Source organism: Sander vitreus, chromosome 16 (genome assembly GCF_031162955.1).
Source record: "Sander vitreus isolate 19-12246 chromosome 16, sanVit1, whole genome shotgun sequence".
Taxonomy (NCBI): domain Eukaryota; kingdom Metazoa; phylum Chordata; class Actinopteri; order Perciformes; family Percidae; genus Sander; species Sander vitreus.
In genome coordinates this window covers 12,670,522-12,696,367 of record NC_135870.1, presented here as the reverse complement: position 1 = coordinate 12,696,367, position 25,846 = coordinate 12,670,522, and the positions used below count along the sequence as shown (strand labels likewise).

Genomic DNA, 25,846 nt, shown 5'->3' with positions numbered 1-25,846 from the left:
ATGTTAAATCATTAACTGCAAGACATGTTGATCTCTCAGCAATTATGTTCAGTGTACAGGAGCGCACATAATAATTAAATTATGCAGTACCAACAAAAACACAGTCTAGCTGATGTGTGTGTTTGATGCAGCATATGAGGGGTCAGGTTGGGCACAGAGCTGGAGTTCAGAGGTGAGCTGGAGGCAGAAGAGAGAGTTTCCAGAATCTGTCAGATAGGAAGTGATTTGCAGTAGTGACTGAGGTGGAAAGATTACTTCTCCACTGGGATGCCAGATGAGAGAAGAAGTCCAACATGTGGAGGGGTTAGGAGAGTCAGGACAGGTTAGAGCGATGGAGTTTACCACAGAGAAGGGAGGGACAGTGAAGCAGAAGCTGCTGAGTGTGAGACTGTGGGGTTGAATCATGATCTGGAGACATGGGAGGTGCTGTGCCCTTGGTAGCCTTGTAGGCTAACAACAGCACTTTGAACTGTATGTGAGCAGTCACTGGGTGCCAGTGCAGTGCAGATAGGAGTGGGGTTATGTTGGAGAATGTATGGAGGCTGAAGACAAGCAGGGCTGCAGCATTCTGAGTAAGTTGAAAGGGTGTCAGAGTGGATGCACAGACCAAGACCAAGATGGAGGAAGACATGCCTTTGCTTGAAATATAGAGGGAGATCATGTCTTGCTGGATTGACAAGACAAACATTCTTTTCTGAGCAATGCCAATCTTTCAAAAACAGTTTTGCCATTAACCTGATCTAGTGACTGGAAGTAGAAGAAATCAACTGAACAAAAAAAGTGTAAATCACTGGTAAATGATGCTGACAAAAGCTGCCTCACTGAATACCCAACACATTGAAAATAAAATGAAAAATTATGAGAAAAGCACTCTACAATGCTACATCTCCTGCTACATCTATCTATTTTTTTTAAGATACCATGGAACAGCTGCAAGTGGATAATACCTGTGGTGTGCATTCACCAGTGGTCTCATCCCAATCTTCTCCTTCCACATTCACAAGAGAGCCGGAAAACAACCAACAGAAAATGTGACATCCAGCATGACACAGCTTGTTTGTAATTTCTATGGCTGCCATGCTGTTTGGATTCATCCCTAAATGGGATAATTACCCAGAATTTGAAAGAGAAGCGTACAACAAAAGGCAGCACACATGAAAGAAAGGGCCTTGTTCAAAACAGTTGTCTCTACCACAAAATATACACAATATGCAAAAATGAAAACGGAGCCTAGAATGTTCACTTGAGTTTGAATCCAAAGTAATTGTTATTCAGCATCATGCAAAGGCAAACTAGCTATGTGGAATATGCAGGCTGTGTAATAATGTCAAATATCTCAAAATGCCTTTGGAATTTGCCAAAGGTTTATAGTCAGCAGTTACGGTACACCACAAATGACTCAATTAACTGGCCATGCAGACAGTTTGTACTTTATTAGCCCTGGTTTTTAGACATCTGTCTCTGAGATTGCTGTCCATGACCCATAAAGGTGAATTTAATTTAATTTGTGTCAAAAACAAAAAAACATATTACGTTACCTCATAACCTGTGGCTAGCTTTTTGTGGAATAATACAGAAAAAGTAGTCCCTGTGAAAAACTGTTGCAGTTTTTGCTCGCAATTTGGTTGAACCGACCATTTAATAATTAAAGGAAGATAAAACTTCAAATGTAAGACATTCACATTTATTATGAAATTAATGTATTCGAATTATACACAACGCCATATAATCTCTGAATTAAACATTTAAGGTCCATCATGTTATCAATCCAACTGGCTCTCCTCCTGTTGTTTCCCATCATTACTTTAAAAATGTTGCAACACTTGCCCTTGAGAACTTGTTACCAATTTGTTGGACGGCACAATCAAAGATGCATGAGAGCTGGGATGTGTAGCCGATCCAATTGCATGTAATATGCTTAATAGCTGTAATATCTGTTATTTGAATAAATGCTTGGTGCGAGTCGGGCCTTGTCGGATGAGTCATAACAAAGATAAAGCACTCGGTGTCACCCAGGGCACAGGCCCCAGATGAAGAATTAAAGAGTTATTAAAGGACAGCATCTGAAAACAGGCTAATTTGCAGCGTAATAAAACAATCAGAGATGTTTACCTTGAGACTTGTGTTACAATCTCTCATTATAACTGCAGCCACCACTCAGTTGATAAATGACTCCACTGAGAGGAGGAGATCTGGTGACTTCTCATGGTCACTATTGATTAGGCTCGGAAGACGATGCTGTCAATGAAACAGCCTCTGATGGAGAGCACACTGTGGAGTTGGTGTACAAGAGTGACTGCATGTGCTTTTGGGTTTGTATGTGAGCTTCGCTGTAGATAATTGAGCAATTTCTAAGTAGCATGATGCTGCCAGGCCAATCAAAATCAGTAATCATTACTGTGGTCCCTGTCACTTCTATTTCATATAGGCTTCGCCCTCTAAGAGCTGTTGCTATTGGGTTTATCCGTCGCGCATGCGCAGTCGTGAAGATTTCTTTCGCGCCCTGCACAGGCCTTTCTTATGTCCGCAGTTACTGTATTATTATTATTATTATTATTATTATTATTATTATAGCTGCGAGACCAGAGATCTGCTCCCTATTTTTCTTCAGCGACAAGCAGTTTGAAGACTTCGAAGAACAGCGGTGTCCGCCAGTGAACCGATTGACGGACCGGCTACATCCTGCCGCTAGATCTCCACCCGAGCTGCGAGGCGTGCCTCGGCCCCAGGCGGGCTCTTTGCTCACCTCAGTTTTTTGTTCTCGACCTGTGTGAATGCTGAGTAAGCATTCCCCAAACCCGGGAGATGGACGGCACCAATGTCTAGCTATGCACAGGAGTTCCCAGCGGTCCCGCCACTGCGGCAGAGCCTGGCCTCCATCTTGCTTCCGAAGGCCGCTTTTTTCGGCTGACGGAAGCCCACACCACCATCTCCCCGGAACCAGGTCCATGCTCGCTTCACTGACCGCGTGCACCTGTGTGCCGCTCGGTGACTGTGGCGCAGGACAACATCGCTCTGCTGTCTCCATGTCGCCATTACCGCTAAGCTTTTGGCTGTCCCCCAGTCGATATCAGGTTTTTAAACAAACTATAATTTTGTTACATAAAAAAACCTGTACAGTGTGAGAAGGAAGAGGAGCTAGTCTATGCTATCTGCTTGTGGATTTTTTGGTGTCACAGGTGGCATTGACTGCATCAGCTTCGCCCTTAACTCATAGCAACAGCTCTTAGAGGGCGAATCCTATACGAAATAGTAATGATAGTTACGTATTGTAACTCCAGATTCTATGAGAATAGGCATAGCCCTCTAAGATCCAGGCCACCTGCTTCACTAACATTGGCTCAAGAAAAATGCTGATGTTGGGAGCAGACAGTGCTGGACTGGCCATCTGGCATACCGGTCATTTTCCTGGTGGGCTGACGCACTTTTGGGCCGAATCGGCGATATAATTTATAGGTCTTTGTCTATGAATTTTTTATTTCTTTGGCCACGCCGGCCCATAAAGAACTGACAGCGGCCGAAGCACCGCTCTCTAGGAGGTGTGTTACCGCATCCCCTCCACTACCTACAGCTCGTTGCTGCCCCAGCCTCAGCAGGGAACTGTCAAAGCTTAGCGGTCATGGCGAAGACAGCAGAGCTAGCGGTCATGCTAGCAAAACGGTATTGTTCAGCGCCGCGGCCACCTAGGCGGTACACTGGTACGCACGGTCATTGAAGCGAGCATGGACCTGGTTTCGGGGAGATGGGCGGTGTGGGCTTCCGTCGGAAGGTGCCGTCGGAAGCGGGATGGAGGCCAAGCTCTGCCGCCATCCATCTCCCGGGTTAGGGGAATGCTATTCGGCATTCACACAGGTCACTGCAGCGGGGCTCCGTAGTCCTCCGCCGTTACGAGCTCCAGTCCTCCCAATGGAGAGGAGGGAGAGCCGGCAAGGAACTTCGGGGGATTGAGTCAGCGGACTCGTGCCCGCCAAAGAGGTCACCTTCCCGGCTGTCTGGGTGTCGCCGCTGGTGGTATCCTTACCTTACTCGACTGTCCGCTCGGCTGCCATCGTCTGCCGCTTCAGTTCCTCTGGCGGTAAACGACCGCAGAACTACCGGCAGCCGGTGGGGTGCCGGCCCGGTGAACGGGGTCGAAGACACACCTCGCTGCTCGAGTGGAGGGCCAGCGGGAGGATGTAGTCGGTACACGGCGGACACCACTGTTCTTCAAATTCTTCAAACTGCTTAACTGCTTATTAAGAAAAAATGGGAGCAGATCTCTGGTCGCGCCTCTGTAATATACAGTATCTGCGGACGTAAGAGAGGCCCGTGCGGGGCACAGGGTGCGAAAGAAATCTTCACGACTGTGCATGTGCGACGGGATTAATCCAGTAGCGACAGCCTTTAGAGGGAAAAGCCTATACGAAATAGAACTCATTGTTTTTGTCACTCTCTACCCTACACACACACACATGCACACGCACACACACACCATTCAACCTCACTTTTATTCCCCTGGGTCGTGCATACAATTGAAATACAAAGTGAGTGGGGTTTTTTGTACCTTGATATCTCTGTTGACCTGCCTGAGGAAATTGTAGAAATGAACTCTGGTGGCTGGGAGCATTACCATTGAGATGAAGCTTAGTAATGCAGAGTGAGGGGGCATGCAGGCCAGCTAGCTGCAGAACTGATTAGAGCCATTGCTTTTCTACTTTTTATTACTCCACTTGCCCTTTCTTACTTTCTCCAAACCCCCCATTTGTGTCCTAACAAACTTTTATGTCTCTCCACCACCCCCCTCCTTTTCTCTCTCTGTCTCCCTCATTCTCTTATTTGCTCACACACAGACACCCCAGTGTTACGATGAGCCCTTTACCAGCAGTTAAAAACTCTGATCCTGACAGACTCTCATTTCATCACATTGAAAGCAGAGCAGCACTTCCGAGAATTTGATAGAGGACAACAGACTACACAACTGGAGGTTATCTTTCCTTACATGGCACAGCAATCAAGAGGCAGAGCAATTTGACCATCTTCTATTCTGACAAATAAAGATAACTTAATAGGCAGTCAAAAGACTCAAACAAGTCATCCTTTTTTCTGTCTTTGATAAAGACAATAGAATAAACTGCCTTTAGCTCTTCAAATTGTGCGCTGCCAGAATGGTGATTGTGGACTGAGAAATTCACAACTGGGAGTCTTTGCCCAATAACACAAACAAAAAACAAGAACTAGCTCTGAAGCTTGAATAGAAGAACTTGGTGTATTTATATGGGGTTTTAATCAAGTGTTTGAGTGTGCATCTTTGTATACAACCATCTACTAAAGCCAACATCCTTCATCCACCAAAAGAAAGACCACTTTTATCAAGGCCTGGTATATTTTCTGCTTCCCTGATACATGAAAGATACATTTAAGAGTCTCATCACACTTTTTCCCAGTCCCATCGTCTTGTATTTGCACTTTTACACTTGCAGTAATGGGCCAAGACGGTGCGGAAGTCTTTGTATTCTTTCATTTTACAGTGTAATTAGAGTGATGTGACAGACATGGAGGCGTGATTAAATGTTATTATGTTATCTGGTATTCTGTCCATCAATGTGATATTACTATCTGAAGCCATGCATTTTCTGAGCGTTTTCTTGTAGTCCCATGCAGGCTCTGAAAAACACCTCACAGAGGTGGTAATTAGCTGTCTTATAGTATGTATGGCCTTGCAGAGGTGAGTGTGGGCGAATCTTCAATGTAGCAAATGTCGTATAGTTGAATAAAACTGAAAAATGGCTTGAAGCTGGCATCTATTTACAAATTGATATTTATGAATAATGTATGGATAGTAAATTTACAGCACATGGAAAAGCATGGTGTAGTGATAGGGAGAGAACGATGTGGAAGGGGAAGAGTTAAGTCAGATATTAGTCCAGAGGGGATACAAAATTACAAGTGCTGCCACCCTGCAGTTCCCTGCTGCAGCAGGAGTTCATTAATCAATACTAAAAACATCTAGCCACTAATTTAGGATTTTGCCCTGGTCCACAAATTACTCCATGCAGTTTTCCTTCAGTGAAAGAGGGAGGCAGCTAAAGCCATTTTGGACTGTGAAGCAACTCCCTCCAGTCTACTATTGATTCACTGGCTGCTGCTGCACATGCAAGTGATTTTATCAGTCTAGCACGAGTGCACAGCAGCCTCACTAGCTAAGCTAATTAAATACCAAAAAGCATTGTCATTGTTTCTGGTTGCATAATCTATGTGAAATTGACAATTTAGAACTTTATAAGGTGAAAGTTGGATTGAGACAGATTCTTTACAAAAAAAGACTAAATTGAAAACGCTGTCAATTTTTTTTGTTTAATGGCAAAGTCTCTAAGTGGAGAAATGAAGAGGCTGTTTAATCAATATCAAATACACTTTAATTTTAATGATGAATTGGCCCTTTAGTTGAACAAGACTACGTGAAACTACTTTAGCAAGACCACAGGTGGTAAACACTAAAAAAATAAAACAGGAACTGCAATGGTTTGGAGAACATTTTAGAGAACACCTCGGCTCTCTATGGGGAGTAATACAACTAGTTGTAAAGTTGCACTGTGTACAGAACCCACTCTTATAATTGCCTTTCAGAATGAGGACCACATTCTGGAAAAATTGGTATTTCTCCAGATCGTGTGCTGTCTTTTTTCAAAAAACATGACATACCTATTAATCAATGGTTGTGGCGATGTTGGCTAATAGGAAAAGTGTTTTTTTTTATGTATGAAATAGCTTGCATATAAACAAGGGCTGTCAGTCTTTAACAAGTTAGTAGCAGGATCCTTGCCTTATCTTGTTATCAAAATGTCTAAAAAATGTGTTGTTTTAAAAAGGTACAATAGATAATACATTTCAAATTATCATGACATTAATTCACAAATGTATACAATTCCAATAAAACACTTTCTTGGGCCAATAATGTCAAGATGACATCATCCACAAATACTTATAGCAGGATTTATCTCCATGCAGTCTTTTAATATGACTGTTTATGTAACTAAGTAGGCTTACCAAAGTGCTTGGGAAACACATGCTTAGCCCCTATGATCAGCAAAGAGAATGACATTTTGTGTGAGGTCTTAATAGCTATGTGTACTTTGGTTGACTGGTTATGGGTACTTCATCTACTTGTCATGGAAAAATCAATACAAATGATTTTCTTAAAGGACAAATGCCAACAGGCAGCAGGTGATCCACACCAGGCAAGCTAATATTTGCTGTCAATATATACTGTAAATGTTAACACAGGGTGGTAATTGTTTGAACTGCCAAAGATCTATCATGGATTGAAACATTGCCTTGTTTTCATTCACTGTCCTGTGTGGTTTAACTACACCTATGTCTGACTACTGCCTCACAGTCCAGCATGCTTAAAAAGATTAATTTACTGCCCCACTGCTATCTGTGTTTTTCCTCGTTTGCATTTCTCTCACAGTTACTCTTTCCACGAGTCTCGCTCTCTAACTTTTGCTCAGCTTTGCTTTTTTGGTTTAGCCTTTTCTTTTTCCATTTATTTTCCTATTCATTTTCCTTCTCAACCCTTATCGCTGCCTCAACCAATCCACCTCTCTCTCTCTCTCTCTCTCTCTCTCTCTCTCTCTCTCTCTCGTCAAACAGCAGGTAGTCAGCTTTGAGCCTCTCTGACATTAGCTGATATTAGACTAGGGTCTATTAGGTCCTACCTTGCCATGTGAGTTATTGAGTAGAGAGTAACTGCCTCAGGAGTGATCACACTCGTGTATGCATGTGCACTGACTCACACCAACAAACACAAACCCACACGAAGGTAAACACAAACCCACAGGTAAGTCTGAGCACACACATGCAAAGCCTCCGTAATCTCCCAAACATGCTCACCTTATGTCTACTAAGTCACAAAAATGGTGGAATCACTGAGGCTTTAAGAACCTCCACTTCCACATGCATCTTTTGTGCTAAATTACTTCTACTAAGGCGTCAATGTGTGAACAAGAGCAACACACAACCCAGGTAGTCAGCTGCTGCTGTAAATTAATTGATCAAATATGCAACACTCAACAATGTTACAGTAAAAAATTTTCATTTGGCAGATGCTTTTTGTCCAAAGCAACGTACAATCCAAAGCTACATTTACATTGCTACATTTTGGTTTTTGAGTTTTGAGTCAAAAGTGATCTCCATGCACATATGGTTTTCTTAGCTCCAGTAGAAGAACTAATCTCCATTTAAACTAACACGCCCAAACTGCATATCTCATAAACATTTCATATACTGGGCATGCACGTGCCGGGGTAAACAGGAGGCAGCATGTATACTCCGCCCATTGCTGGTAGATGCCATTGTAATGTTAAAAATGAGAATTTCTCCGGTTTAGGGGCTCTGAAACGCCAGAGCAGTGTGAATGCGAGGTGTAAACATAGCAAAAGATATTCTTTTTGTAAACCAAAACGTAGCAATGTAAATGTAGCCCAAGCCACAGTAGATTAAGCAGAAGCCTTCCACAATGAGTACCTCAAAACTCAGTTCCACATTCCACCTGACACAATTGCCACGAGCTTGCAGGTGCATGAAGTGCATATAAGTGCCTAGCAAATGGCATTTTCTTTATTTTCTTTCTTGCATTTCCCAAAAACAATTAGGACAGTTATATATCTGAGGAAGTTGGCATCAAAGGAAATCAAGACGCTTGTCAGCAACTGTCAGCAAAAACACAAGAAAAAGTAAAGAGCCTCTTTGCTGTGTATTAGAAGGGATAAAAACAGACAAGAAAGCAATCAAATATATTAAAGAGGGGACTCCAGTATTGTATTGCACTTCAAGTTTGTTATAAGTAGAGACTAGCAAACACTTTGTGGAAGCTTATCCAGATCTAGATAAAGAATAAAGTTGGATGAAGACTATATAATAGATCAATATTGATGCAGCAGAGGCTGTCATAACTTGACTTTTAGACCCCATTTACACCCGATATTAAAATACAATATGTAGCAGGATATGCTGCTGTATCTGGACAATGCCATCTTATTATGGGGCTTTGGATTTTCAATTTGGTCTTAATAAGCTTTCTTGTGATGTAGCTGTATAGGCTCTACTTGTTTCCCTTCACCAAGGAAGGGGTTGTCTGTAGCTTTCTCCGAGGCTGCACTAAAGATAGTAGGAAGAGGCTATCTAGTATGTGGTCAGACTGTCTCGATTGCATTAACACCTGGCTGAAATCCAACCACCTCCACATGTGGTCTGGTCCGTCCAGTAGCATTCCTATCACGGTACATTCTCTACATTTACAGCTGCAATAACAACTTTTCTCCACTTCCAGATGATATCCAGATACAGGATACAGTACATGCAGGTGTAAGAGGGGTCTTAGTCAAAGTGTGGGTCAATGTTAGATCCTAAACAAGTCCTTCAAACTATACGACAATATAGGTTGTTTATTCCTACAATACAATACAAAGAAATATAACCCACAGGAGGATTTCCATCACCATATCTAAACCAGAGAATGTAACGGTCATGTTTTTTTTACACAGTTAACATTGCGAAAAGGTCACTGTTAGGTTTTAGCAAAGATATACCTAAAGATAGCATATTACATACTGTGCCAATGGTATGAAACGGTACACACTTGCTGTTTCCTAAAGGGGGTGGCATAGTTTAAAAGTGTAGTGAACGTAGTGTAGAATTAATGAAAAGTTATATTTGAGTCATTTATTAATTAATATTTTCTTTTGCTAACTATAGATATTTACACAGTTAAAAGCCATATTTAGCATTACAAACATTAGCTTTGTTAGGGCGTTGACGAACGTTAGTTAACATTAGCTTATCTGCGTTGTCAGATCTTGCGTGAGTTCTTTACCTGAGACAGAAACAAGTCTTGAACAAATTTTAATTTTCTCCTGATGTGTCCATCTGAAAAATACCATTTTAGTGTCAGAATGTTCTGGAGATATGCGGCTTGTGAAAAATGGGTCCAAATCCAATATTTACTTTCACGTTCACTTCTCCCATTGGAATTAATACACTCAAGACCTGCCTCTAGTCTCCTATCACCGCATGGCATAGGCATGTGAACTTGACGTAGTTCTGTTCTGCTGTTCCGTTTGTTCCGTAAAGTAAAAAAAACAACCGCTCCCTTTACTTTTATTATCGAATGGGAAAGGAATCCTGTGTTATCTCAGCTACAGAAAACTCCATCCAGAGCCACTCCATCTGTTTTTGCAGGTTGAGGAGTACTAGTAAACCACCATTCATTGGCCTTTTAAACTGTACCCACTACAGTGAATTAGTAAATACTGTCGCAATTTTCAGTGTTTCAGGGTGGGATGGTATAATTAATTTAAAGGTCCTATGACATGCTGCTTTTTGGATGCTTTTATATAGGCCTTAGTGGTCCCCTAATACTGTATCTGAAGTCTCTTTACCGAAATTCAGCCTTGGTGCAGAATTACAGCCACTAGAGCCAGTCCCACAACGAGCTTTCCTTAGGATGTGCCATTTCTGTGTCTGTAGCTTTAAATGCTATTGAGGAGGAGAGAGGGGGGCAAGGTGGAGGTGTTCCCTTGACCAACTGCCACTTTGCTTGTTTGCAAGCCATGATGTCTCTCTCTTTCTCATGGGCGGGCCAAATTCTCTGGGCCGGCAAAGCAGAGAAAGGGGAGGTAACCTTGCTTCTTATGATAGATTAAGGAGGAGATTCCAGATCGGCCCATCAGAGCTTTCATTTTCTCAAAGGCAGAGCTGGACACCCAGGGCTCGCTTTACAACTATTGCCATTTGTAGCCACTGGGGGACCATAGGCAGGCTGGGGGAACTCATATTAATTATCGGAGTATCTGCATAACCATTGGTGCGTCAATGCCATCATGTCCTTGCAAAGTTGTGACCTTGGAATTTTAACCCAGAAACACACACAAACCTCTCCCACATATCCACACACATGCATAGGAAATAATAAAAAGGTAAACACTAAATTCAATGTTGGGAGCTTAAAAGAAGAAGCAGCATATTTTAGGAAATAATTAATAAGGTTCTTCTCATACACCTTGAGCAGCTTAACCCTTCACCTCAACATTCTGGCTCACTGTCTCATGGCTACTCACTATGTGGGAAGAAATTGCCTTATAATGTTTGTTGACTAAACTACCCAGTAAAAGCTACTGTGTGTGCACCAAGGAGATAATTATATGGAAATATGGTTGTATTTGTGCCTGTGAGCCTTGTGGGCTGCCAGATCCACAGAGTGCCTATCAAAAACTTTTCTCCCTTATTGTATCTTATCCTTTTTGTGAAAAGTGTCTTCGGCATCAGAGTGACAAGGGTGGCAGCTACACCTTCACAAAGCAGGTGAAGCTTCTTTTTCTTCTCCCTCTCAACCACTGCTTCTCATTCGTTGCGAACCAAACTGCTAACAGTCGTTCACTGTGGTAAAATCCTGCCATGCAAAAGTTTAGAGGGAAGGGAAACACTGCCTGTCTATCAAAAGATAAACATGTAAGCTTGACTCAAACCGGATTGATGTCTCAGTGTGCTGTGTGTAATAAAATATTTATCCTAAGCAACTTCACTCAATTTTGCTTTTAAATTTACAGAGGATGTAATTGTCATATGTAAATACATAATAACAGGGCCGTTTTTCATGATCGCATTATGGCAAACTGTATATGTTAGATAGGAATACAATTATCATAATGATCAATTATTGAGTCCGGGTAGGGTTCTGTCTTATTGCAGGTAGTCTCAGGTCCCTGTGCCAATATGTCAGATATCCAAGAGGCTCAAAGCAGACTCACTATCAGCTCTGATCATGTGGTGATTGCAGGAAAAGAAGTGAGACAGAGAGTGTGAGCAGTTAAGTGCAGGGAAAGTTGATACAGCTGTAGCTCGTTAGGTGGTGGTGCGTCATGGTGCTTTCTCTCTTTGTTAGGGTCTATTGTTAGGGTCTATTTATGATGAATTATCTTGGGGTCTTTTTGGATCAGGTCCCCTTTTGGTTCAGTTTTCCAATAAGCTTATTCCAAATCGGGTCCAAAGACTTCTGCTGTGGTCGTTTAAAAGTTCAAAATTGCCTAACCTGGGCGGAAGCAGCTCTTTGTGTTTGTTCCTCAACTGCATTCTTCAAATTACTAAGTACTACTCAGTGCATCAGTGTGTCCTGTGTACTGTATGTGTCTGGTTATTTTTCTCTCTCCAAAGAATGGCCATTACTGAATGCTGCCTGCCTGCAATTTCCCCTGTTACAACCCCATATAGTGCATGCCATATATGTACACAGTAATTGTGTATGTATGGTAGTACATTTGACAGGGCCAAAAGTGTTCAGTACTGACTACCATTATCACAGCCCCGTCACCCTTCACCTATCCACATCTTCTACTCTCCACCGATTCATTTGGTGAGTGAGTGAGTGAGTGAGTGAGTGCGTGCGTGCGTCCACATGCCTCAGTGAGGGGCAGAATGTTATTACTGTACATACAAAAGCACAAAGGACTAACTCAAACACGGACTATAAACAAAAAGGATTGGACTTCTGCTATGTTACCTGCTATCTGAAGGATATAAAGTGCTGTCAGAAAAACAAAAAACAAAAAATGATAGCTTGTAATTAGCCTTCATCTGCTGTCAGCTTGCTATTGGTCAGTTCAAAGAAAGACAATTTTAACATGAAAAACAGATAACTACAGATACATTCTTTGTTGGGTGGACTCTGTTTTCATATCTTTACATAGCGATCACATTGTAATGGAATTGTTCTCAGGCATATCGTTCACATTAATACATGTAACTTTATCACACAAACGCATGTTTGCATAACAATGCATTATTAACAGCAATTTGCAAAAATCATTCCCCTGGTCTGCTTCAAGACGCTGAGCAAAGTGAGATCAATTGTACAAAAAAGATGTATGCAACTTCATAGGTAATATTTTATATTAAAACACTACCTGTGATGCCGTGAGTCACATCATACAATTCATCTTAATCATCTAATATTTCACTTTCAGCTGCTGACACAAGGGAATAGTGTGATAAGAGAGAGAACCAGTAGACAGTGGAGGTGAGAGAATGAAAAGAGTCTAGGGCTGTGGGATAAGACAAGCATCTCCATATCAAAGACGGCACAGAGGAACGTGGAGAAAATTATGAGAATAAAAACTGTAACATATTGCTATAAATATATATCATGTTTGTACCTACTGAGTGCAATGTAGAATCCTATGGGAGCAAGTCATTCAGAGGACAAAACTATCGTTCTTTTGACAAAAGACACAGTGGATTTGATAAGCAGAATGAGTACCTTGGAGAGATGACATGCAGTAATACTGTTTAATAAGAGGCATAGGGAGTCAAGTATAATACTCCTGTGTGTTTAGCTTGTCTGGTTAGACTTAAGAGTGATGAATAGCTCAGGAAAATGTGACTTTTGAAATGTTAAATGAAATAAATTTGATTAAGCCCATAATACAAAGATGGAAACACAATATTGATGCATACAAAATACCTTCTGGTAAGCAATAGAAAAAGCTTTTTCCCAATTTGGCATTCAGTTCAATCATGGATTCAGAGAGTACATTTTCTTCCTCTCTCTCTTCCTTTCTTTTGCCTGCCCTCTCTAATAACTGCTGAACTGTGTGCAGTGGTTTGGTTTGCATAAATGCTTTTTGCGCTTCGTTTCAGATGCACTCTGCACCTACAGACACGTGTTATTTATCCAAAGAGGCACATCAGCCAGGAAGTGCACTTCGCCTGTCGTCTGCCTGTAATCAGTGGAGTGTGCCTCCAACTGCAGGGAACATGTTAAGTGCGACAAAGTATGTATCCGGCAATTAGCATGAACATTTTTCTAGCTTCCAGGAGCAGGTGCAAATTGCACAGGTGTAATACAAAGAAGGTTGAGGTGGGGGAGAGAAAATTGAGTTTGTCGTCTGCATTTTACAGAAATCTCACAAAAGACTTGAGTGTAGAGAGTGTAAGTGCACCACAAAAACAGATGCAAGGCAGCAGCACTGATTTTCCTTCTTCAGAAGATAAATAGCCACAATAGCTGACCAATTTATAAACCTATACAAAGGGTGGATGGAGAGCTGTAGCTGAGTAGTCATTAAAATTCAACTTGGTGTTAAATGAGTGGAAGTAGAGCCCTTCTGATTAGTTATTTATTGAGTGCATTTGACTGCAGTTACCTAGAGACTGTAGGGAGACAAATCTTTCTAGAAAGATTATTAGCCCTATTAAAATTTTATGAGAAGTCTAACAGATGAACAAATACATTTTCTCAGACAGAGCGAAATTGTGGCCAAAGTAAATGTTGTGTCATCTTGTTGAGTATTTTTTTTGCAGCATCACAACATTTTGATGTAGATTGGTGATATATACTGTACGACCAATGCAATGCATCTTTTGAGTTGTGTCTGTCACAGAGCAAAAATTAAACAGCAGCTTTGGGTTATTAATTGACACAATTTATAATTTAACAAAAGAACTAGGGTGCCCAAAACAATAGTCTTTTGAATCTAATGGGTGCCAACAAAATCCTACAACTAGCAGAATAAGTTGTTTTGACGACTTCATTTGCTAGTTGCACTTTTTATAATTTCCATGCATATGTTTTGAACTGAGGATCTTGCAGCAAAAGGAGAAGTCATTTGGAAAAGTATAGATGGGACCAGAGAGATGCTGTGTTCCTCTAGGTCTGGACCGAGACCTCGCTAAATGGTTCAAGGCTGGACCAAAGCGGGACAATCCCCCAAATGCTATGGAAGAGTTAAAGTATTTAACTGTTTTTTTGCCTTCCATTTTACTGACTGATGTATTCTTATTTTTTAGGGTAACTTTTTAAGCAAAACGTGTTGAAAACAGCAAAAGCCTAAACATATCCGTCAATAAACAATGACATTAACAGATTTTTTGTCCCAGCGTGCCACATCTATGTACTTTCCCCCCATAAAAAGATGCTCAGATCTTTCGTTGCTTGTCTAGTGTGTCTCAGAGCCGCCAAGGTGTTTGACTAGTGTAAACCTGTCATGTCTATATTATCCCAACGGAGCCCTGGCTTGAGTGCAAATCCCTTTACTGGCCGTAGTTTGATGTAACCCAGTGTGTAGAGATGGAGTCTAGAGGCAGACTACCCACTGGGTTCTCCACTGCTAGAGAGCAAATGGATCAAGACTGTCCCCTGATTTCAAAATACTCAAACTGTGCCTTTGTTTTATCAGTCAAACTGTGCCGTTTGGTATATTAAAGGGTAGTCCCCAACTGGTTTAGCCTCTTTAACCTTTGAGGAACACAAAGCTCTTAGTCCTTTTCTCATATTAGACTAAAGATGTGTCAGTCATTTGTACAAATTCTCTTAAGTTTGATTTTAAGCCCCTTTAGGTCATAGCTCTTTTGATGATCAGATTTAGTAATCCCCCTCTAAATGCAAAGACAAGTCAGAGAGGTGCTGCTATATGCTAATGGTTGAAATATCTGTAATGCATTAAAAACCAATTTGTGTCAGTGTTCCCATCTTGTGCAAATACTATTTTATTCTATGAGAATGATCTGTGTTTATTGGGAATCTTTTAAAAATAACTCAATACAGCCAGACACTTGCTACTTGGGTAGATTAGGGCACCTACATACCAAAGGTATCTTCAAGGACAGATGAAGACACAATTGTGCACTAGTAAATCAATTCAACTTAATGTCATCTAGAACGACTTCATCTGCCAGACGTTCATATTTAGAATAAAAGAATGTAAAGGCATAAGTGCCTTTTTCGTGCACTTTTCTGTGGATTACTAACAGTAAATGCTACTTTGAGTATTTACAGGCAATTACTATACCTGAATTATAGCACATTTCTGAGAGAAGACTTCACAAAAGCAGCTTTCCAATAGATTCAAAGAGCGATCTTAATCACTTGCATTACATTTCTTTGCATGGCTTATTTTGAATAAGAAAATGTGCCTTCTCGTGATAAAAGTCATGTTGCAGCACTGTCGAAAAGAAAAGACCTCTGCAGTATATCAATTGACCTAAAGAAAATCTCATTACATATAATCCATAAAATATATCTGGATCTCAAATGATTTTATCATCAATAACACAAATTTCTAAAAGGAAAAACTGAGTTAACTTATTCTCTGATTTAATGTAAGTTGTATCCAGTGTGCCATGTATGCTGTAGAAATCCTGAATCACAACAATATACATTACAAAGGACCCAGAGGACCTACAGCAGATGTGGCTGTGTTTAGCCAAGCACAACTATTGTGACCCATAGGGCAGAACAGATAAAACGCATTTCATGGTTATTTGAAACACTGTGTAAATGTATAGACGTGTGTGTGTGTGTGTGTGTGTGTGTGTGTGTGTGTGTGTGTGTGTGTGTGTGCATGCGTATGTGCATGCGTGCATGCGAGCGTGCATGCGAGCGTGCATGTGAGCAAATAAAAGGCAAGACAGAGATAGTGAGATGTAGGCTGAGCATGTTTTTCTGTGTACTGTATTTGTGCATATATATACCCTCATCATTTCTCTGTGATTACAGGAGCGTTTCACCACAAACAGCATGTGACTTATCAGAATGAGCCAGGTTTTCAGAGGGCTGACAGTTTAGGGAGAACTGCAATGGTATAAGTCTCAATCCTCACTCAACCATCCATCACTCTCTCATCCCCTTCTCACTCTCTCTGTCACACACACAGAGATGCACACACACAAATAGATGCGCACGCACACGCATGCACGCACGCGCACACACACACACACACGCACAAATCTGTGTAAACACAGATGTGACACCCCAACGGCAAACCCTCACTACTGATACTGAGAGCTGCTCCGCTGAGCTCTCAAGCCTTTCTATCCCTCCTGCAACACAAAACTGATAAAAGACGGCTGTTACTCCTGATGGTGTGTCTTCGTGTAAAGCAATACATCTCAAAGGTAGATTGTCAGTGTAATATACACTAGTAAATACGTAAAATACCAGTAAAATAATGAAATAATGTTTTCGATATAGAAAGATAAATGATTTGTAATAAAAGACATGAGATCCGATGAAAGAAAATGAAAGAACAATATACTGTATATCCACTAACCATAGGAAAATGCATTTCTTAATTCTGACGATGAATGTGCATCTGTGCAAGTGTAAATGTGTGTACACTAGTTACCGGAAGGTCATTTGGAATATCTGTCCCAAGTTGACTTGCTGGGTTTTGTTGTTGTATCCATGCAGCATCTCACCAAACAGGGTGTCATTGAAGTGGACATCCTGCCTTGGGCATTTTGGTCCCTCACAGTTGTCTGACAGCAGGAGGCAGGAGCGCCCATCCCCTGCTAGTTTGTACTCCTGCACACACCTGAGGAGGAGGAGGGAAAAGCTGTCAGTGTAATGTAAAATATGTAATGTATGTGAATCTATTTACACTTGAGATGAAAAAAATATGTATAGTTGATGGCTATAACATTAGTAGATGAATTGTGGCATACATTCTATATGTTGATGATACAGCAAAATGCAAAACACGAGGTGGGTGACTGACACTGCATGAACTCATACATAGATGTTTCCATTTTACTATTTTAATCTACAAATTACCAATTCAAGAACACAAAACTACCAAGTCCTTTTTTTTGGTAGTCCTGCCATCTGTAGAACACTTACCAACCGATCTATGGACAGCACCGACCCAGCTAAATACAAACAGCAGCAGTCTGAATATTTTCAGGCTGTTGGTAATCTAAAATTGTCTATTAAAAAATCTGGCTCTTATTGTTGTAAGCTTTGGCCAAAATGTCTTTCACATTAGCGAAGCAGTGCACTAGTCATTGTCATTGTCGAGATTGTGGACACAATCGCTCTGCTGGAAACATAGTCCAATGGGGCAGAATTCAGCAGACCGTGCAATCAGTCACAATTATCATATCGTCTCCATTTATCTGCACAATCCTCCCTTACAGGCATGGTTGAGTACATGGTGCTGTTGGCTGGCGCTGAGCTTTGGTCTCATGCAGTTGATCAGGTCTCAGCGCATCAGTGGGATAGAGGACTCTGCCATTGTTGGCAACACTGTCTTGAAAATGCAGCAGACCTGATGGAACAGTGTTTTCCTATTGCATGAAGGCAAAGCCATTTCCCTTTCAATCACAGCCTGACCAATGGCATTGTGCAACAGTGATTGGTAAAGCCATTTGCATGTCACAGAGGGTGTGCGCCCTGATAGGATGAAAATATTCTTGATGAAACAAATTCATCCTCCCGAGGTGCTCTTATTGAAAGGTGAGTCCAAACCAATTGTACTGGTGACATTAGGGAGAGTGGACATTGCTGCAAATTGCATTTTGTGGACCTGACACATCTTAAGGAGAATTAGTATATCCTTCACCTGTTCAGCCTGTTGAGTTCCCACTTGCTAGAAACCCAAAAGCTGTCAGGAGCTGCATGTTGACAAAGATTCATAGTTTCTTTGCGTCAGTTATTCCAGCACTGGGACCACAATGGCATATGCATAAAGCAACTTGGCATGATCAAGGTAACTAGATTAACATCTGGTTCAGGTTTAATTTTTGATGCACCTTTTGAATATCAAAATAAATAAACACATATGCTTACTTTATGCAAATGTTTATTATTATTGCAACAATCCAAAACAATGACAAATACTGTCTAGAATATTCTCCAGAATAACCTTAAATGTATTGTATGTTAAAAAAATGTGCTGAAAGCATAGTATGGCAAACTCAAGCCCATCAAGCAACAGATGGGCATATTGACCTGAATGCACCTGAACACAATGAAGTGTCCCACTTCACACTTCTAGAGGTTAACTAAGAGGGGGAGTAAGGTTCTCTGCATCAGCATATTCTTGGCCAGCAAGTGGTATTTGAGACTCGATGTACCCTGGTGGTAACTCAATTCACATCGACAGTACATGCAAATAACTTCAGCCTTGTCGAGAGAACCATCTGGAAGGACTTTTGGAAACTGAACTTGCCATTCAAAAGACCATTATCCATTTCTGCTCACGGTTCGTTTCTGCTAGTCATCCACAATATAACTGCTGCATCGCTTCCTGATTTCCCAAACTAAGGAGCCGCCCAAGGCCCAAATCACAGGACGCGCATGCGTGGCGGTAAAAGGAATTTGCATTAACCCGTTATTATCACGGTCATTTTGACAGCCCTAGTGATTACATTAAAACAATACATTTGTTATGTACTCTTGGGCAAATGACTTTCATCACATATAGATGTGATTCTGTGATTACACACTGGTAATTTTCCATTTGCATATCTCATTTCCTTCATGCGAGTATTTGCCTGAGGAAGAATTTCTTGATTAGAAAATCCCTCACGAAACCTATTTCATGAGGAAGCTTTATTTCCAGCCTGCAAACACCTTTGAATTTCTTTTTACTGTTAGTTATTCTCACCCGCAAAACATGAGCACGTTGCTGGAACTGGGGTCATCTTCAAGGGGCACGAGCTGCTGGAGACACAGCTGTTCACAGCCTCCATTGAAGCCATCCGTGCAGTCAATGCCCCTAGAGTAGTCATAGCAACCTGAGCCATCTTTCATTGGCCTCAGCCCCTCAGGACACTGCAAGAAAAGAGAGACGAGGAAAGGAGAGGTGGTGGGAGGGAGATGTGGAGAGGGGGTGAGGAAAACGGAATAAATTAGGGAGAGAGAAGAAGAGAGTAAGGCGCAGAGGTCAGCGTGGGCATTTTAATCAGGATCACGTGGCACCAGGGAGACAAAGATAGTAAGATGGAAAAGATAATAGAGGAGAAGTGGGCAGTGGGATTTTGAGAAAGTAGAATGAAAGATGGCAATTATGTTATTTAAAAGGATACAGAAAACATGGAGGTCTTTATGTGATTAAAGATATGAAACAGTGAAAACTGGCAGCTTGGAGACATCCTTACAGCTCATCTCACTACTTGAGGTCTGTGTTTGTTTTTTTCCTGCCAGACACAACTCCACATGTGTTATGCTTTCCTGGTGGGACTCCACACTGACAGGTGGAAAAGAGTGGCAGGGGACTTCTATCGGAGGAGATTAGAGATGTCTACACCTTCCCCAGGCCACCAAGGGGTATATATATAAGCTATAGTTTATTAAGAGAATATACTGTAGATCCAAGATGAAACTGACAGAAGGGACATTTAAAATCTGTCTTCTACTTCAGCACCAAGGATCTATCAATACACAGCACAGTTACTTACTCTGATATTACTCAGAGCCAAGGTCGGGGCCATAGACTAACTGGCACACACCTCAGTCAGATAAAGGATCAATGAGTCAGGAGGACTAGACTAACATATTCAACTAAACAACCCCTCTGCCCTGGCACTCTCACTGCTACTAGGGGATGTAGAGGGAGGAAGGCGGGTTAAAAAGAAGCATGCATTTTGGTCATTCTGCTAACAAGTGGGATGGCATCCACCCTCAAATCAACTTCTCAGTACAAGCAATGAAAAGGAATTTAGTGTGCAGGGAATTGTCCATTCCAAATTGGAAATAAAAATGGAAACAATTAACTTAAAAAGGGGAAGTACTGTAAATGTGTGGTGTTAGATAATATAAGCATAGGGGCTTTAATGAGCAGACATATCTCAATTTTATACTCAGAACCTCAACATGAGGGTGTTGGTTTGAAATCAGTATTGGTGAAGTCAGCGGCGAAGGTCAGTTGACTTAAAAATAAAATAAAATCGCTGGATCACTGTCTGTGACCTAGCAGGAAGTTACTGATATCACAGGTGATCATTTTGTTAGAGTTTCAGTTAAAGTTCATGAATTAGTTTTAGTTTACCGCTAAGTTTAGCAGTTATAACCAGCAACCTCCGCACACAACAAATCCCATGTACCCGAGCATACACACAAATCTGAAGGGGAACACTGGGTCCAATATCCAAACTTCAGATTGGCTAATTTATGGTACAGCATTAAATTTAAGAAGTGTTTTTTTAATGAATTATATTTTTCCCCTAAGAAATACTAATTAAGCGTGAATGCAACAACAGCAGATGCATAATCTATAACAAAGCTGGACTCCAAAATTTAATTTTTTAATAACTTGTAGACTTAATAGCCTACTGTTCATGATTTGGGTTGCATTATCCATCTCTAAACAAAAGATTCTTACGCAAACAAAACAAAGAGGTTACAATTGATTAACTTTTCTGCTGGCTCAGCTTATGTGTTAGAGGAGGGCAAAAATGCTGTTTATAATTCTTTTAAATAATATTGATATTATATAATATTATAATAATTATTTATTATTCTTAAAAAAGCAAACAGCATATTATTTAGTAACTTATAGAATGCAGTATTAACATTGATCAAATACTTTATGACTGTATTGTTTTAATATGATCAAGGATATTTTATTGACACTGACAAGAGCAACGTGTTTCGCTTAGCGCTTCATCAATCTCATTCAGTGATTTTATTGTATTGTTGGTGTCAGTGTAATATTATAGGTACTGCTTTAAGTACTACTGTCAGATGATCTCAAAATAAAGGGAAGAATATGTTTACCAGGCCATCATGATCAGTGGTAATGCACTACTAGACAACCTCAGACGGTAGCCTCAGACTGCAAAATATTCACAACAAAGCTACATGAAATGTATTGCACTAATGAGAGATTCTGTTTCTTTGCATTTTAAAACATTGCTTTGCAGTGTTATTACCACCAACAAACTGGAGGCCAAACAATTATATCTAGAAGATATGTTAAAGTGTGGTTGATGGTGCAGTATAGGATCTTAAAAGAAAAAAGAAAAGAACTATGTACAGAGAAGCATTATGCCACATCCAGAAATACATATCTCCCCTTGCAAGAGTGATTACATTAAATGTAGGCATTCTATGATATATTAAATATGAATTAATGTCAATGAATTAAGTACCCATATACACTACACTGAGATACAAAGAGAGGATTGAAGCAGAGCTTAATAATGGGAGAGATGTTTGGAAAAGCATGAAACTTATTACTGCAGGACTGCTATGGACTCGATATCTCTTACTGGGTGCTTGGAAATTGTGTAAAGCATGCTTGTGCATGCTTTCTCTACTCTACCACCATCAAAACATTTAACTGGAGAGAACACTACTGCTAATTGTGAAACCTCCAAAGCCTTAAATGCCCTCAGAGCAGCAGCTGATCTTCAGTTATCAAGGCTTTTTTGTGAAAAACATCAACCATAAAATTTGAATGCAGACAGGAAATAAACTGGAGAGAGAAAACGTATAGTAGATGAGATGAGGATTATGTGTTTTGACATTTGAAAGACCCTCACACTCATGTCAGGCTTTAATTTATAGACTACTCTGCATTTATTTTTCACCTCAAGGATGTTTTCCACTATATTGTATACACTCACAATTGCCAAAACAATTATGGGATGGATATATCCTGACTCAGTTATCAGTTTAGTCAAAGGTACGATGACAGTACAGTAAATGGGACTGTTCAATGTTATTATCAGTCCCAAAAGCTATTTGATGATCAACAGCACACTTTAAAATCCATCACCAGTAGTGGCTCAACTAACAGTAATCAGGGGGTCATTTCTTACTTATTATGAGATTTCTCATAATTAGCCTTTACATTATTGCATGATTATGTTATCCTATTAAGACCACTATCTCAAAAGATTGAACAAAGGTAGTTTTCACACAACAACGGGTCCTGAAGTAAGGTAACATCAGCTCTCTGTGGGCTGTAATTTTGATCTCTTCGGAGAACCAAACGGTAAAAAAGGATAAATGTGCAATAAACGTTGTGCATTGTTCACACTTATGTTCTGGACAAAGGCCCATGTGTTCAACATTCAATGGAAAGGCTCTCCAGTCTCAGATTCATTTACTGTATCTCATGAATGTAATGCTAAGCAGAACGAAATTGGAGCAATTCATCACACTGATGCAGACCTGTGGGAATAGCTGCCTATTATTCATAATTGCTGTGCATCACTATACAGTTGAATGAAAAGGACTTAAGGTTAACCATTAGCGCTGGCCACTAGCTACTTGCTCTTTGTGCTCTGGCCACTCTCCAAAGACACAAGGGCTGGGGAGGGGGAAGGATTTGCATTTCAGATAAATTCTTTCAGTCAGGTCTTCCGTAGTGATTCTGCAACTGCAGCATAATGAAAACAGGCTGAGAAATCTACTACAGCCTTTTGGAAAACACAGAAACAACTTTATTGACTGAAACATTGTTACTACAATTAATTGAAAATACATTCAAAAAACATTATATTCTGGCAATTGAATAAAGACTTATTATTGAATATATTAAATGTTTCAAAGAAGCGGCAAAGAAGAAGTGTGTTTCTGTGCTTACAAATTTGCAATTTCATTGAAATATAATTAATAGCTTAAAGAGAATTAGATTGAATCTAATGGACTGGATGTTTACATATTATCTTTACTCTCTTTTACAAGCTGTATATTTGCTTTACATATTACACTAAGGGTTGTATTCTCTGGGAGGCAGTTGCAAATCAGAATGTTATGACACCATTAAGTACCAGAGTGATGGTATTTCACACCTGTATATGGGGTTTAAAATACAAGGCAGGTTTGAAGAGAGAAAAAAAAAGAAAAGAAAGTATGCATGAAATATAACTGCACATACATTGTTTTACACATTATATGCTGCACATGCATCACCCCTACAAATTAAAGTTCACAAATGCTAAATGAATGCTATTCATTTCCCTAATTACCTCATTACTGCCCTCATCTTTAATCCGGAACTGCAGCATAATCTATTGAGAACTCTGACTCTTAATGATCTTGTCAAAATTAAGATGCCAGATGTTCATACTTAGTGGCCATCACACATTTCAGAGAGAAGAGATAGTGAGAGAACTGTGAAGAGTAAGTGATCAAGGACGTAAATATATATTCCCACTGCAGCCTTTGGAACAGTGAAATACTGTAAACCATAAAGACTAGAAATAATTTTCTCAGTGATAAAAAAATACGGATAATAAGGAAACAATATAAGGAAGATGTGTGCTGACAATTTCACAAAACAACAGGCATACCAAAGAAAGTCCTCGAAAATGCAGAGCTCTAAATCACACTGCGGGTGGGGGGAGGGGGAAAATCAAATACTCTAAAAGCATATTTGACAGCCTAATCTGGTATAGAGGTGGCAGAGATGCATGCCCTGCAGCTCCACTGCTGCTCAAATGGGTTAAATTAGGCACAACAGTTTTATTGCTGCAAGAGCAAAAAAACTGTGAGGGTGCAATGCAGTCCCCCAGTGAGAAATAAGAAGTCTCAACCCAGTTGTTTGTTCCTTATATTTATGTGAATTCATACTTCATATTTAATCTTCAGTTCAAAAACACAGTTATTTCTCAGCTATGGGGAATGGTGTTGCCCAAAGGCAAAAAAATAGACTTTGCTATTTAAAATAGATTTAGCTTATCTTAGCTTGTATTTTTTTGTACAAATGGTTTACATATGCAAAACAGTATATCCGGATGGGTATACATAAAAACATACTGCCTTGTTCTATTTCACACAGGCTTCACCGTTGAACAGGATGATTTAATGTTCAGCACTCATTTTTACATGACTGCACAGATATAAAATCTGCATTTTTTTGTGCTCAGCTTATCAGGATAAATCCAGTCCACACTATACGGACTGACTGTATTTAAAGGCCATGTTCTCTCTATTGCTCCTCCACCTTTCTTTAGTGGTGACAACACAACAGATGACTATGAGAGTGAAGGACAGCTTTGTTCTGCGACTCCATCAGACTCTGCTGCTCTCAACTCAGCTTGATCGCCAAAAGCACTTGAGAGCTGCTGTAAAGTGCTTCCTTTGATGATGAAGACAACAGAGAAGAGTTATGTTTAATTCAGGAAAGCAAATGTAAAGAATATAATAAGAAGTTTAAGTAGTCAAAGTTGAAATGCTATATAACATATTGATTAAAAGTGGTTGGTTTTGATTGGATCATTTTAATTCATACAATCTATGTAATTGACATGATATGATATATGGAGATTATGAAATTAGCCTCTGAGCCAGTGATACATAGAGATATACAGAGAGATAGATATACAAATGCACCGCCGAAGGTTATTACAAAAATAGCAGTAATATACAACAATTGACTGCAACAGGGGAGCAATAACTATTTTCTGCTATTTATATCTCAATCTTGGCACAAACAAAAAAGGAAACATGTATATCATTTGAAAAACTAGTCATCCTATTGAATTATTCCTGTTAAAAGGAGAGGAAATTGAAATACTAATCTTTCTCTGCTTCTCCGGGAACCATCACCTTATCGTGGTGGAGAGGTTTGTGTGTCCCTATGAACCTGAGGGCTGTGTTGTCTGGAGCTTTGTGCTCCTGGTAGGGTCTCCCAAGGCAAAGTGGTCTCAGGTGAGGGGCCAGACAAAGAATGGTTCAAAAATCCTATGAAAAATCGAGGAAGGGATGAAGTGACCCTGCCCGGAGGAAGCCCGGGGCCCCCGTCTGGAGCCAGGCCCAGATGGAGGGCTCGTCAGCGAGCGTCTGGTGGCCGGGTTTGCCACGGAGCCCGGTCGGGCACAGCCCGAAAAAGCTACGTGGCGGACATCCCTCCATCCCATGGGCCCACCACCTGTGGGAGGAACCGCTGGGGTCGGGTGCGCTGCCACATGGGTGGCAGTGAAGGTCAGGGGCCTCGACGGACCAGACCCGGGCAGCAGAGGCTGGCTCTGGGGGACGTGGAATGTCACCTCTGTGGGGGAAGGAGCCGGAACTTGTGCGGGAGGTGGAGCGCTACCGGTTAGATCTGGTGGGGCTTACCTCTACGCACAGTCTTGGTTCTGG

General features: G+C 40.7%; 1 protein-coding gene across 1 annotated transcript in view; it reads right to left on the bottom strand.

The window, feature by feature from the left end:
• astn2 (astrotactin 2) overlaps positions 1-25,846 on the bottom strand; it is a 314,654-nt gene that overhangs the window by 74,516 nt on the left and 214,292 nt on the right. The window contains exons 12-13 of the mRNA XM_078271027.1: positions 19,419-19,585; positions 17,157-17,345 (exon numbers count right to left, since the gene is read on the bottom strand). Coding sequence (XP_078127153.1) covers positions 17,157-17,345; positions 19,419-19,585 — 356 coding nt within the window. The remainder of the gene's footprint in view (positions 1-17,156; positions 17,346-19,418; positions 19,586-25,846) is intronic.